This window comes from Pteropus alecto, unplaced genomic scaffold, assembly GCF_000325575.1.
Source record: "Pteropus alecto unplaced genomic scaffold, ASM32557v1 scaffold106, whole genome shotgun sequence".
Classification (NCBI taxonomy): Eukaryota; Metazoa; Chordata; class Mammalia; order Chiroptera; family Pteropodidae; genus Pteropus; species Pteropus alecto.
The window spans coordinates 16,997,905-17,010,767 of record NW_006442103.1 but is presented as its reverse complement, the minus strand read 5'-3'; the positions used below and the strand labels follow the sequence as shown (position 1 = coordinate 17,010,767).

At 44.1% G+C, this 12,863-nt stretch overlaps 1 protein-coding gene across 1 annotated transcript in view; it reads left to right on the top strand.

The window, feature by feature from the left end:
• The window catches only part of NOTCH2 (notch 2), a 123,143-nt gene that overhangs the window by 71,988 nt on the left and 38,292 nt on the right, over positions 1–12,863 (top strand). Inside the window, 2 exon segments of the mRNA XM_006919824.2 lie at positions 903–1,136; positions 4,862–4,972. Coding sequence (XP_006919886.1) covers positions 903–1,136; positions 4,862–4,972 — 345 coding nt within the window.

The window sequence follows — 12,863 nt, the reverse complement described above, 5'->3', positions numbered from 1 at the left end:
AGTTGCGTGCAAGTAGAGACTCGTGCAGTGAGAGCCAGGTGTGTATCCGGAGAAGAGCGAGCTCTGCAGGCAATGTTGGGGTCCGCTTTCCTGACTTCTACTAAAGTCAAAAAGAATTAGTTACAAATGCTCCACGTTTCTGCTCTGTGGCCACAGTTCTCATTTGGGAGTGGTCTGAATACGCACACATTCGCTTCCTCACAGACCAGTGTTGTAGGGGAGGACTAGAAATGCTCAGGAAAGGTGATTTTCCACTATCCTTTTCATCCCACTGCTTAACAAACAAAGAAGTTACGAATATAATTCAAGACATTTTTCTTATTTTCGGAAATGGGTCCTTAAAGGATTTTAAACGTCACGTGCATGATTTCTTTCTAGTCATAGAAAAGCAAACTAAGTCACAAAAATAAACACAGAAAATTAATATTTCAGCAGTATTGGGACGTCACCCCTCATAAGGCCTGCTCAGATCAGGCCCCGTCAGATGAACCACTTAACTTCCTTTCCTTTCCACAAACCGTCGTCTGTGGCTGGAGAAGTTCCAGGGTTTGTCCTCCGCTGGCCCGATTACGTTCACAGAGAATAACCTTTGTGGGAGACAGATGCAGAACCTCAAAGTCATGTTCGAAAGGGAGGAGAGGCTCACTGCAGTCCTCCCAAAGAGATTTAAGGGTGGATGAAGGAGCTTTTATTTGTCCCTAGATTTTCTTTTAAGTGCTCATAACTCGTTCATTCTTTTTATTCGCGTATTTATTGAAAACTCACCCTATACGCATAGCACTCTGGGAGGGGACACGAGGTATAAAGAAGGCCGTGGGGCGTGTAGGGTGCGTGGGGCGTGTAGAGTGCGTGGGGTGTCGGGCGTGCAGCAGCAGCCCTGGCTCTCACGCCTCTTTTCCCAGGGTTCACCGGCGCGCTGTGTGAGGAGAACATCGACAACTGCGACCCCGACCCCTGCCACCACGGCCAGTGCCAGGACGGGATCGACTCGTACACCTGCGTCTGCAACCCGGGCTACATGGGCGCCATCTGCAGCGACCAGATAGACGAGTGCCACAGCGGCCCCTGCCTGAACGAGGGCCGCTGCATCGACCTGGTGAACGGCTACCAGTGCAACTGCCCGCCGGGCACGTCGGGTAAGCCGCCCCGGCCCGCCCCCGGCGCGTTCCGCTGCTCCCCGGACGCTCGCACGATGGCTCGACTCCTGTGGCCAACACTCAGACACCTAGCAAAGAGTCTTTTTTTTTTTCTGAGAAGCGCAGCCAAAGCCACAGCCCGAAGCATCTCATTGGGAGATGGCTCTCGCCAAGAAAGAAATGAGAGACGATCGCTGTGCAAAGCTGGCGATTTTGTGATGTGTTTTCCTTCAGAGGAGCACACCGCTTTGGAAGAGTTGAAATGAGCATTTAAAGTTGAAAACCCTCCTGCTTCTGCGGCTGGATTTTACTGCCTTTTTTTTTTTTTTCTTTAACCTGCACCACACGCAGACAGATGAGGTCGGCCGTCCCCCGGGCCCCCACACCATGCCCCCCACCTGTCTGTGCAGTGGGTTTTCTCTGTGTCAGGGTCCAGTATCTTGAATGTGACACTCTGCTTCTGCCATTTGTCCCCAGTGGGCTGGGGCATTCGGGGGGCTTGCGAGGGTGAGGAGAGAGGAGGCCGTAATTAGGATGCGGAGCCGGCTCTGTCCGCCGAGCTCACCGTGGTTCCCTGACTCCGGCTGAATGACGGTCTGTTCGCTTTGAGGCGTGCTGCTCCTTGTGGGGGGCGGGGAGGGGTGGGGGTGTCCAACGATTTTCTCAGGCAGCAGCATTTCACAGGTTTCGCTGGGTTCTGTTTTACTTATCCGAGGAATAATTATAGTCACAACTGTGGTTAATGGACAGAGAAGTGCTATGTCCCAGATCAAAGGAAAATGTATTAGTGGAATATTAACTAGTGTCTGCCTTTGTTGGAGGAGACATGCCAACACAAGGGAGGGAGTGAGTGAGCTCATTCTCGAATTCAGGAAAACGGCCTAGGTAGGGGGCAAAGGTGGGGGAGGGCGGCGAGCTGCCCTCGTTTCATTTTGTGATTTCCAAATCCATTCCTTCAGACGCGTCAGAGGCCCTGGTATTCATCCAGGACCTCGTACATGCCAAGTTTGAAAACAAGGTCCTTTTTGAGTTGCTCAAGCATATGAAAAACATCCCATGCCTTCACAGCTGAGAATGCCCTCCCCTGCACGTTGAGATAACTCACTAAAAGGACTGAATGGATCTTTGTGAAACCTTCCAAAAGCAATTTGCTTCCGGGCTGGTCCCCAGACATGAGAAATTGCAGGACGAAAAGAAATTTGAGAGATTTACAAGCAATTGAATGGGAGGCTTTAGAATGCAGGGGGGCGGGGGGGGGCTGCTGTAGGCTGAGCTATCTCTCCCGCTGTAACGAGCGCCCTGGAAACCTGGGTGTGCGGTGGCTCAGCAAGCGCTGTGTTTTCTCTGCGATTGTATCATTACGCCAGGATGTATCAGGTGCGTCCCCTGGGGAGGACAGCGAAGGCAAGGTGTAAGTAGCCGTCACCGAGAAAGGCAAGAAGTAAGTATGAGTGGCGTGCAGGCAGCATGGAGAAAGGAGACCCCGAATCTCTCAGAAGACGGCCAGATCGGTTTCTGTGGCTGTCAGGAGAATTAAAGCACAGAGATGCAGGCAACAGAAAGAAATCCTGTACTGGGGGAGCGGGACCTGGCGTGGGGGGGCCCGGGTGAAATGGTTCGCTCGGTCAGTCAGTATGAATAGGCTCTGCGTTCTCGAGTAAGATCACGACCTATCCGTAATGGGGTCCTAAGTTGGGAGGCTGGGGTTCGGACGAGCGTGTAGACAGAAGAGACGATTTATGGGGTGCTAATTACAGTCGTGGCTTCTCACTCACTGGGCACCGACAGCGAGACAAACTAGCCAGAACCGCTTCCGATGTGTCTGATGCCCTCTTCCACCTGGAGTCTTAAGATGGAAAACTGTTTTAAGTAAGTTTTTTTTTTTTTATTGGTTTCGTGTCAGAATCCAACTTGACTGGCTTAAGGAATTATTAACAAACAAGTAAACAACAACTATAAAACAAATAGAATTTAGCGAAAGCACAAGAAGCGTCTTATGGATTTCAAGTGAGTTTTGAGCAATAAGGCTTTGTAGGCATGAGGACCAGGGCCATTTGCAGACCTGAGGTCCCACGGTTTATATTACCACATTACATTGGGAATATCTCATTGGCCCGGCTTGGGCTGGGCGTTTGTTCCTGCTCAGATAATAATGGCCTTGGGGGCGGAGCCACCCTGGACTGCGGTGGCTTTCCAGGGCCCGCTTGACAGAAGGGGACTCAGTGCGGGGTTGGACACTCCTATGGGAGGAGTGTGGAAACTCTCGACTCCTGTGTGGCTAGTGAAGCAATGTAGCCTCGTTCCTCACAGAGCGACCACTGTGGTGGTGACAGATCTGGAGTCCAGAAAGCTAGGGTCACATCCCAGCTGGGCCGCCTTCGTCGTGCAGGTTGTGGTAAAGTGGGGTAACGCAACTCGATTTGGCAGTTGAGTGAGACGTTTAGAGAAAAGCTGTATAAAGCGGAAGACAGAGTACTTTGCGCATAATAGCTCAATAAATTTTAACGTAATTATTGTTGTTAATAAATATTAATACAAAGTGCGAGTGAATAAAAATTATAGCATTTCATCAGGGAAGTTTTGTTTGCTAGTTTATAATTCCTATTGCCAGGCTTTATTTTCAGACTTTTTAAACCACCACGGTATTCTTCTCCGATACCTAAAAAAGCATCACTAAATTCATGATAAATAAATAATGAAACATCATGAGTATTTTCACAAAATAATGGTAACAGTATGATTGGGATATCCCTGCCCTGTATTTAATTATATGTTCAATTAAACCTTTATTACCAAAGCCGGACTCTGCACTTCTCTGGGGCACAGACCTGGAAGGAGGCAGCATGCTCAGGAGGAGGAGGAGGTTACCTGACGCTTTTAAGATTTCTCTTGAGCTTTAGACCAGAACGGTAGCTGTCAGTTTCAAGCTCATGGTGGTGCATACAAGTTCCAAAATTTTGATTGCCGTGTGAAAGTTTAAATTTGATCTTTGGAGCACAATGCCCAGTTGTTTTTCTTGAAATGGCAGGTTTGCTTCTCTCACTTAATGTGAGCCCCGTACTCGGGTCTGAACAGCCGTGGTTTGTCCGTCATTCTTCCGAGTAAGATGGGATTCCGTGAAAAGAGCAGCCATTTGCGTTCAGAGCCCAGTCGCCTGGCTGCAGTTCCCGGAGTCAGCTCCGGGTCTGGGAGGCCCCAGAATCGCTTTCTGTGTCCTTCCCATTTTGTCACACAGACCAGCGGACGTACACGCAAGGATCAAGATGTGACAAAGTGATGAAGTTAATAATTTTGACAAAACCAAGGCGTTAGTAATTCTGACTTCCTCGCCAAAGTCATTCATAAGCAGAACTGTCCCCCTGGTCTGTACTGTGCGCGCGTGGGGGGTGAAGAGTCCAGTGACCTGCTGCACGCTGGTGCCGCTGCCTGGATTCCCGCTATGATGCCGGCCGTCCCCCTCACCCCCCGACTCCTCCCCGCCGGCTTTCGCGGTGGCAGTGCCAGTGCTAACACGAAACAGGCAGATCGTGGCTCAGTACGATGGGTGAGATCCTCTGAGCTCACGGCCCTCCGCCAGAGTCTGGAGGACCGTGCTCTGAAAACTGCTGTTAGGCTCTGTCGGGGGCTGGCGGATGCTCCAGGTGTGACACCCGGCGTCGCCAGCAGACACCGTCCGTGTTTCAGCGGTCACATCGCGTGGTTTCTCTCCGCTGTTGTCTTTGCAGGTGTCAACTGTGAAATCAATTTCGATGACTGCGCCAGCAACCCTTGCGTCCACGGAGTCTGCGTGGATGGCGTTAACCGGTACAGCTGCGTCTGCTCCCCGGGATTCACAGGTAACGAACGCTCCTTCTCGCTGGGCGGTCCTGCCGCCGGCCCTGTCACGCTGTGAAAAGGGCATCCGAAGGAAAACCACTTTTCAGATGTTTCCCGTTCCTTTGTCTCCTGGAAGGGTAGACGTTTGTCTCTGTGCTTCTCTAGCCCAGTTTTCTCCCTACGGGCCTGCCTTAAACGGTAACACGAAACTTTTCGGTAGTTAAGGTTTTCAGACCGTGTGTATGTAGCTACCTGAGAAGAATTTCCGGTCAGACTGTGAGTTTCTGTCGCTGTGCTTGAGTCGCATGGCTCCCAAGCCGCCTTGGGAGCGAATGCCTTCCGTAAAGGCAGCGCCAAGGTGAAATTCTATGAAAAAACTAAATGCTTTTTTTTCTGAGAACTTCTTCTTATGGGAACTTGTTGGATGCGGCCAGAACTTGAGAAGACCAACCTCATTTGACTCACGCAAGTGAGATATTTTCTCCCCAGGAGGAAGGAAGTAAATGCTTAAAATGAAGTTGGTTGTAATTCCTCTTAGATTATAAGCAGCCAGAGCATCCCCCACGCACACACGTGTGCGGTCATCTCCCACACGCACACACGTGTGCACACACCTTCTCTCTCTTGATGGGCTTACCTCTGTCTTTTACCCTCCCGATGAAAAGGTGCCGTGGTCCCTTACACACCCGTCCGATAGTGGCACCCCTGGGGGGCACGTACTGGGCCATCCTGTTTTTTCTAGACGGTGCCACACGCAAGCGGGCACTAACATACGGCGTTACCGTGTCATGAATGCCGCATGGACATTGGCATCCCACGCGAGCCACTTCCCGCAGAGCTTGCTGCCCCGCGGCGTGGAAGGCGGTCGGAGCCGCGTGACCGTCCGCCCCCCACTGGCACAGAGTCGCACGCCGCTCTGTGTCTCATAGTCCGCTGTCGTCCTCATGTCATCGCGGATGTGAGCGAGGGCGTCTGTGGCCCACGCAGGTCGCCATCACCCGTCAGTGGAAGGTCGCTCAGAAGACAGGTGTGATGACAGTGCTCGGGTTTGGTACCCAGCGCTGCCGGCGGGAGCCAGGGCACGCGTGTGTCCTGAAACTCACGCCAGGGGTACGCGGCCGCCCACTGAATACGCAGAAAGTCCCGCGCGAGAGGACGTGAGGTGCACTTTGTTACACGGGTGATAAGGAAAGGGTCGCTTCGTTTATTAAGGACTCGTTTTGAGCTCGGCACTTGCTTGCCACTGCTGTTGTCATTCTTCCGGTAGTGACGAGAAACAGAGCCTCGAGGGGGTCAGGGACGTCATCAGGGCACGGCGGGCAGGAGGCCACCGCAGGCAGCTGTGCGCCCGAACCCGTGCTGGCTCCGGCTTGGGTGGGCAGCCTCGGTGGGCGCCTGCCGTGCCTTCTTTTGGATATGTAAGCCTGAGGCTGGACTTTTTTTTTGAAATGCCAGTGAATCATATTCTCCCCCTTTTTTACATTTAGCAAGCCAGGAAGGTCAAGGAGGGAAGACATAGGCTAAAAATATTCTAAATAAACCGAAGGTGTAGCATGAAACTACATAAGCAAGAAATGGAATGTTTTGGTTACTGGGTGGTGCCCTGTTCTTGGAACTGTTTTCTGTGTCTGTTTTTTTTTTTATTTTTTACTCGGCTGCTGAAAATATCAGAGACGACTCTGGTATATGCTCATGGGCTGTGAATGTGAGATGTTTCATTCTTTCCTTTGTTTTATTTGAATACTCCTTTTTAATTGCTTTTTAAAAAACCATTTTAGTGACAGTTTCGACAAATTAAGGGAGTTTTTTTTTTAAGACTTAATTCTCTGTTTTCCTCAGACCTCTCTATACTTACTGATTGAGAAAAGTAAGAAATCGTGTGGTACCTCTATAAACTACTTTTCAGTTGCGTGAACTACTTTTTCAGTTTTACCTTCGTATCCATTATTTTCTGACTTCTACTACAGTCCATAGAAGTCGATAGGTTGGATGAGAAACCAAAAGCACAGTCAACAAAAAAGTAAACAAGTGGGTGGGGCCACACGAAACTAAACAGCAAAGGAAACAGTAAGTTGAAAGGCGACCTCCATCATGAGAACATGTTTACAAATAATACATATGACAAGAGGTCGAGGTCCAAGATAGATAGGGAACTCATTTGACTTAAAAGCAAAGAAATAATTCAATTAAAAATGGGCAAAGGACAAGAACGAAGATTTTGTAACTACACATGGTGACAGATGTTGACTAGAATTACGGTGGTCATTTTGCAAAATGTGCAGATATCAAATCATCATGTTATATGCCTGAAACTAATATAATGTTATGTGTCATTTATACCTCAATTTAAAAAATCACAATAAACAGTAGTAGCTAAACATAATTTTAGAAAATATTATTAGACAATGATTTCCAGGTAGAGATACTGGAAATGTCCACTGTGAATCTCAAGGCTACCCGATTTAATTTCAGACTAATTGTATTTTTAAGCTGTAAATCAGTTTGGATTTAAAAATTCACTATTATCTGAAACAAGTGAAGTTTTGAAAGCTGCACAATCTACCAAACTCTAGTGATTTTCAAATAGCATCTAAAAAGCTACTCATGAGTAACAAATCTACCAGTATCGCTAACCTGCATGACGGTCACTATAAAACTATATAAGATCACCAAAATACAATAGAAAACTTAAATACAAGTTTTATAATCTCTTCTCTCTCTAAATCTCTTACAGTAGTTCCTAATTAGTAGTAAAGTATAAATGTTTAGAAATTACAAATTTTTAAGTGTCGAACATGCAGTTACGTTTTGGCTCTCTGGCCCTTAGCCCGCCCGGTCGTGGCATATCCCGTACAGGCACACTGCTACGAGCGAGGAGAAATGAGGAGCATTGCATTGTGGCAGATGTCGTAGCAAATGAGTTCATAATCTTAAAAAGATTTTTAAAAGTGTAATCAGGAACCTAGACTACATACATAAGCAAATGGCTAAAGACTGGAAGAAAGTATAAACAAGGTACATACATTAAAAAATGCATAAATAAATGTTTAGAATCTTGAAAATTAAAAAAAAAAAGGCAAAGGACCTGAATAGACATTTCTCCAAAGAAGACATACAAATGACCAATAGACATATGATCAGCATTGCTAATCATCAGAGAAATGAAAATCAAAACCGCAGTGAGATATCTATCATCTCACACCTGATAGGATATCTGTTATCTAAAAGGTAAGATATAATTAATGTTGGCAAGGATGTGGAGAAAAGGGAACCCACCGATGATGCGGGTGTAAATGGTATAGTCATCGTGCAAAACAGTACGGCAGTTCCTCAAAAAATCAAAAACAATTACCATGTGATCCAGCAGTGGCACTCCTGAGTACATAGCCGGAGGGACTGAAATCAGTATCTCAAGGAGGTATCTGCACAGCCATGTTCATGGCAGCATTATTCACAATAGCTAAGATACAGAAACAACCTAAGGACTGAGTTCCCAGAAAATGGTGTCCATCAGTGGATGGATAAAGAAGATATGTCATGTGTGTATCTGTCTATATACACATATGTATGTGGACAATGGAATGTCATTCATCTGTGGGAAAGAAGAAAATGCTGCCATTCGTGACACCATGAATAAACCTTTAGGGCATTATACTGAGCGAGATAAGTCAGAAAGAGAAACACATACTGTATGCTGTCCCTTATATGCAGAGTGTAAAAAAGCTGAACTCGTTAAAATAGAGTAGAATAGTGGTTACCGGGGGCTGGGAGAGCAGGGGGCGGAGTTGGAGGATGTTGTTTAAGGACACAAACTTGCAACTTGTAAGTAAGTTCTGGAGATCTAATGCACAGCATAGTGATCTTAGTCAACAATGCGATATTATAAATATCAAAGTTGCTGAGAAAGTGGGTCTTAATTGTTCTCACCACAAAAAAAGAAATGATAACTATGTCACCTGATAGAGGTGTTAGCTAATGCTGTGATGTAATCGTATTGCAATATAGAAATGTATCAAGCCTTATACTTACACAAGGTTATATATCAATTATATCTCAATAAAAAAGTTAACAAGTGGAGAGGGAAGTTTTAATATCCCCATTTAACAACTATTGCAACTGAGATAGAGCTTGGTGTGTCTGTCATCAGCCAGTGAGTCGCACAGCTAGGACTGTGAGTTCCAGAAGGCAGGGACATCCCCCAAATCACTTTTTTTTTTTAGCCAGTGTCTAGGACAAAGGAAACACTCAGTAAATGTTGCCAAATGAATGACTAGAACTCAAATATGGGACTTCCAGATCCAACCCCAGACTCTCGAGTCTGAACTGCACCGTGGTTTCATTTATTCACCGCGAACACGTTGAGTCCCTACAAGGCGAAAACCATTGGTTTGCTTCTCATTCAGTAGTCACCGAGCCCAGCGAGGCACATAGCCTCATGCTGGCGTTTCTGATGCTGGCGGGACCTAGACAGCGAATCAGCTGTCGGTCCTCACAGTAGACTGCACAGGGAGGCATTTAACCCGCTTGACTAAAGACGGCTTTCAGATCGATTCTGGAAAAAGTTTTAAAAGCAAACGAAGGAAACTTGAGAGGAGTGGCTTCTGGGAAGGTGCTTCCAAAAAAGGACAGAAAATGAAGAAGGCTTTTTCCTGTCGCAGGCTGAAGAGAGCTTTGCTGTTGAAGACTTTCGGCTCCTGTGTTAGTGCCAGTGGCAGACATCTAAAACAATCCGAGGTTGAGGCTGAGGAAGTAGTATTTTAAAATAAGTTATTAATAAAACATTTAAGAGGAAAACAGCAACCACTACCAGATTATGGGTCTTCACCACAGGAACCACCAATCATGGTGTAGAGAGTGACAGAGGGTGGAAAAATGTTAATACCCATACTTTAGAGGGGTGTGTATCTTTTTCATTTGGAATTTCCTGTTTAAATGCAGGGTTACTCTTTCTTCAATAAAAATGCATCTTTTTATCTGAGTCAGGACATTGTATTCTTTGAAACGTATGAATTCCTTCATAGCAGTCACTCGTTGCCACTCATTTACAGAATTATGGGTTATTTTTAAATTTTGTATCATTTTGGAATATATAGTTAAATCTCAATTATTCAGAATTTAACAAAGCAAACTCATAATTGGCACACTTTTCAGCTTAAAGCAATGTATGTCAAGATTATAGCAGATATTTTTTCAAAGTGCAATTTTGGGTGTGTTTTAGAAGAAGAACATTTACTTCGATTTCATGTATTCTGAGCATTTATACTATTACATGACGATAAACTAATAATTGTCTACGTCAGAGTTTCTCAAACTATAGTATTTGAACCACCTGTGTTATTTAAAATGTGGTTTAGACCCTGCCTATCCCAGCCCATCGTGATGGGCCTGAGACTCTGCTTTTAAGCAAGTACTTGAAACGGCTCTCTTTGCATATTAAAGTTTGAGAACCACTGGTGTAGAGGGAAAGACCCCGAGTTATTTTCTCAATTATCAGAGGACAATCGAAATTTTATTTAGAATACTCTTCTTCCTGAAGCAGAAAATGGATCCATACAACTCTAAGAAGGAAAGTAAATGGCCTTTCTTTTTAACCAGATTAATCATTAAATTATTAGTCCATCCACCAAGCATTCTGGTTAATTGAGATTTACCACAGGTAGAAATGTAGAGGCTGACTAACTGAAGACAGGAGTCTGTGGTAAAGCAGCTGAGAACAGTGATAAAAAAGCTTTTTTAAATTTTTATTTTTCAGTTACAGTTGACATTCAATCTTATGTTATTTCAGGTGTACAGCACAAAGGTTAGACGTTTATGTAATTTATGAGGTGATCCCCCCCAATAATTCTAGTCCCCACCTGGCACCATACACAGTTCTTACGATATTATTGACTTCCCTGCGCTGTACATCCCCACGACCGTTTCGTAACTGCCAGTTTGTGCTGCTTAATCCCTTCACCTTCTCACCCAGCCCCCGACCCCCTCCCATCTCGCAACCACTGGTTTGTTCCTGTATCTGTGAGTCTGTTTCTGTTTGTTTGTTTGTTTGTTTTGTTCTTTAGATTCCACATGTAAGTGAAATTATACGGTACTTGGTACTTAACCTTTCTCTAACTTATTTCACTTAGCATAATATCCTCTAGGTCCATCCATGTTGCCACAAATAGTAAGATTTCAACCTTTTTTTATGTCTGAGTAATATTCCATTGTGTGTATGTACCACCTCTTCCTTATCCAGTCATCTGTTGATGGACACTTAGGTGGCTTCCATATCTTGGCTGTTGTAAATAATGCTGCAGTGAACAGAGGGGTGCGTATATCTTTTTGAATTATTGTTTTGGATTTCTTCGGTTAAATGCCCAGAAGTGCAATTGCTGGGTCATGAGGTAGTTCTATTTTTAATATTTGGAGGAACCTCCATAGTTTTTTCTAGTGGCTGCACCATTTTGCAATCCTGCCAACAGGGCATGAGGGTTCCCTTTTCTCCACATCCTCTCCAACACCTGTTGTTTTTTGATTTATTGATGACAACCATTCTCACAGGTGTGGCGTGATATCTCATTGTGGTTTTAATTTTCATTCTGATTTATGACATTGAGCATCTTTTCATGTGTCTGTTGGCCATCTCTATGTCCTCATTGGAGAAATGCCTATTCAGGTCCTCTGCCCATTTTTTAATTGCATTGTTTGTTCTTTTTTGGTGTTAAGTTGTATGAGTTCTTTATATATTTTGGGTATTGAGCCTTTATTGGATGTATCATTGGCAAATATCTTCTTTTTAGTAGGTTGTCTTTTCATTTTATTGATAGTTTCCAATGATTTTTTTTAGTTCGACACAGTCCTATTTGGTAATTTTTTTCTTTTGTTTCCCTTGCCTGAGAGGAACTATATATATCCAAAAAAAATATTACCGAGAGCAATGTCAAGGAGTTTACTGCCTATGTTTTCTTCTAGGAGTTTTATGGTTTCGGATCTTATGTTTAAGTCTTTAATCCATTTTGGTTTATTCTTATATATGGTATAAGAATGTGGTCTAGTTTCATTTTTTTGCATGTATCTGTCCAGTTTGCCCAATATCATTTATTGAAGAGACTGTCTTTACCCCATTTTATATTCTTGCCTTTGTCATAGATCAAATTTTAGGATTATTTGTTCTAGTTCTTTGAAAATACCATTCAAATTACCATTGAATGTATAGGTTGCTTTGGGTAGTATGGACATTTTAATGATGTTGTATCCTCTTATCCATTAGTACAGTTATATGCTTCCATTTATTTGTATCTTCTTAAATTTCTTTTTTCAATGTCTTATACTTTTCCAAGTACAGATCCATGACCTCCTTGGTTAAATTGATTCCTAAGTATTTTATTTTTAATGCAATCATAAATGACATTGTTTTCTTAATTTCTCTTTCTGAAGTTCATTATTAGTATATAAATACAACTGATTTCTGAATGTTAATTTTGTATCCTGCTAGTTTTTTAAATTCATTTATTATTTTTAATAGTTTTTTGGTGGAATCTTTAGGATTTCTTAATATGTAGTATGATGTCATTTGCAAATAATGACAGTTTTACTTCTTCTTTTCCAATTTGGAGGTTTTTTATTTCTTTTTCTTCTCTGGTCGTTAGGACTGTGTTGAATACAGCTGTCGAAACTGAACATCCCTGTCTTATTTCTGATCTTAAGGAAAACGCTTTTGGCTTTTCACGGTTGAGTATGATGTTAACTTTGGGTTCGTCATATATGGCCTTTGTTATGTTGAGATATGTTCCCTTTGTTTCCGCTTTGCTGAGAGTTTTTGTCATGATGGATGCTGGATTCTGTTGACTGCTTTTTCTGCCTCTATTGTTATGAGCATGTGATTTTTATCCTTCATTTTGTTTATGTGGTATATCACGGTAACCTTACATC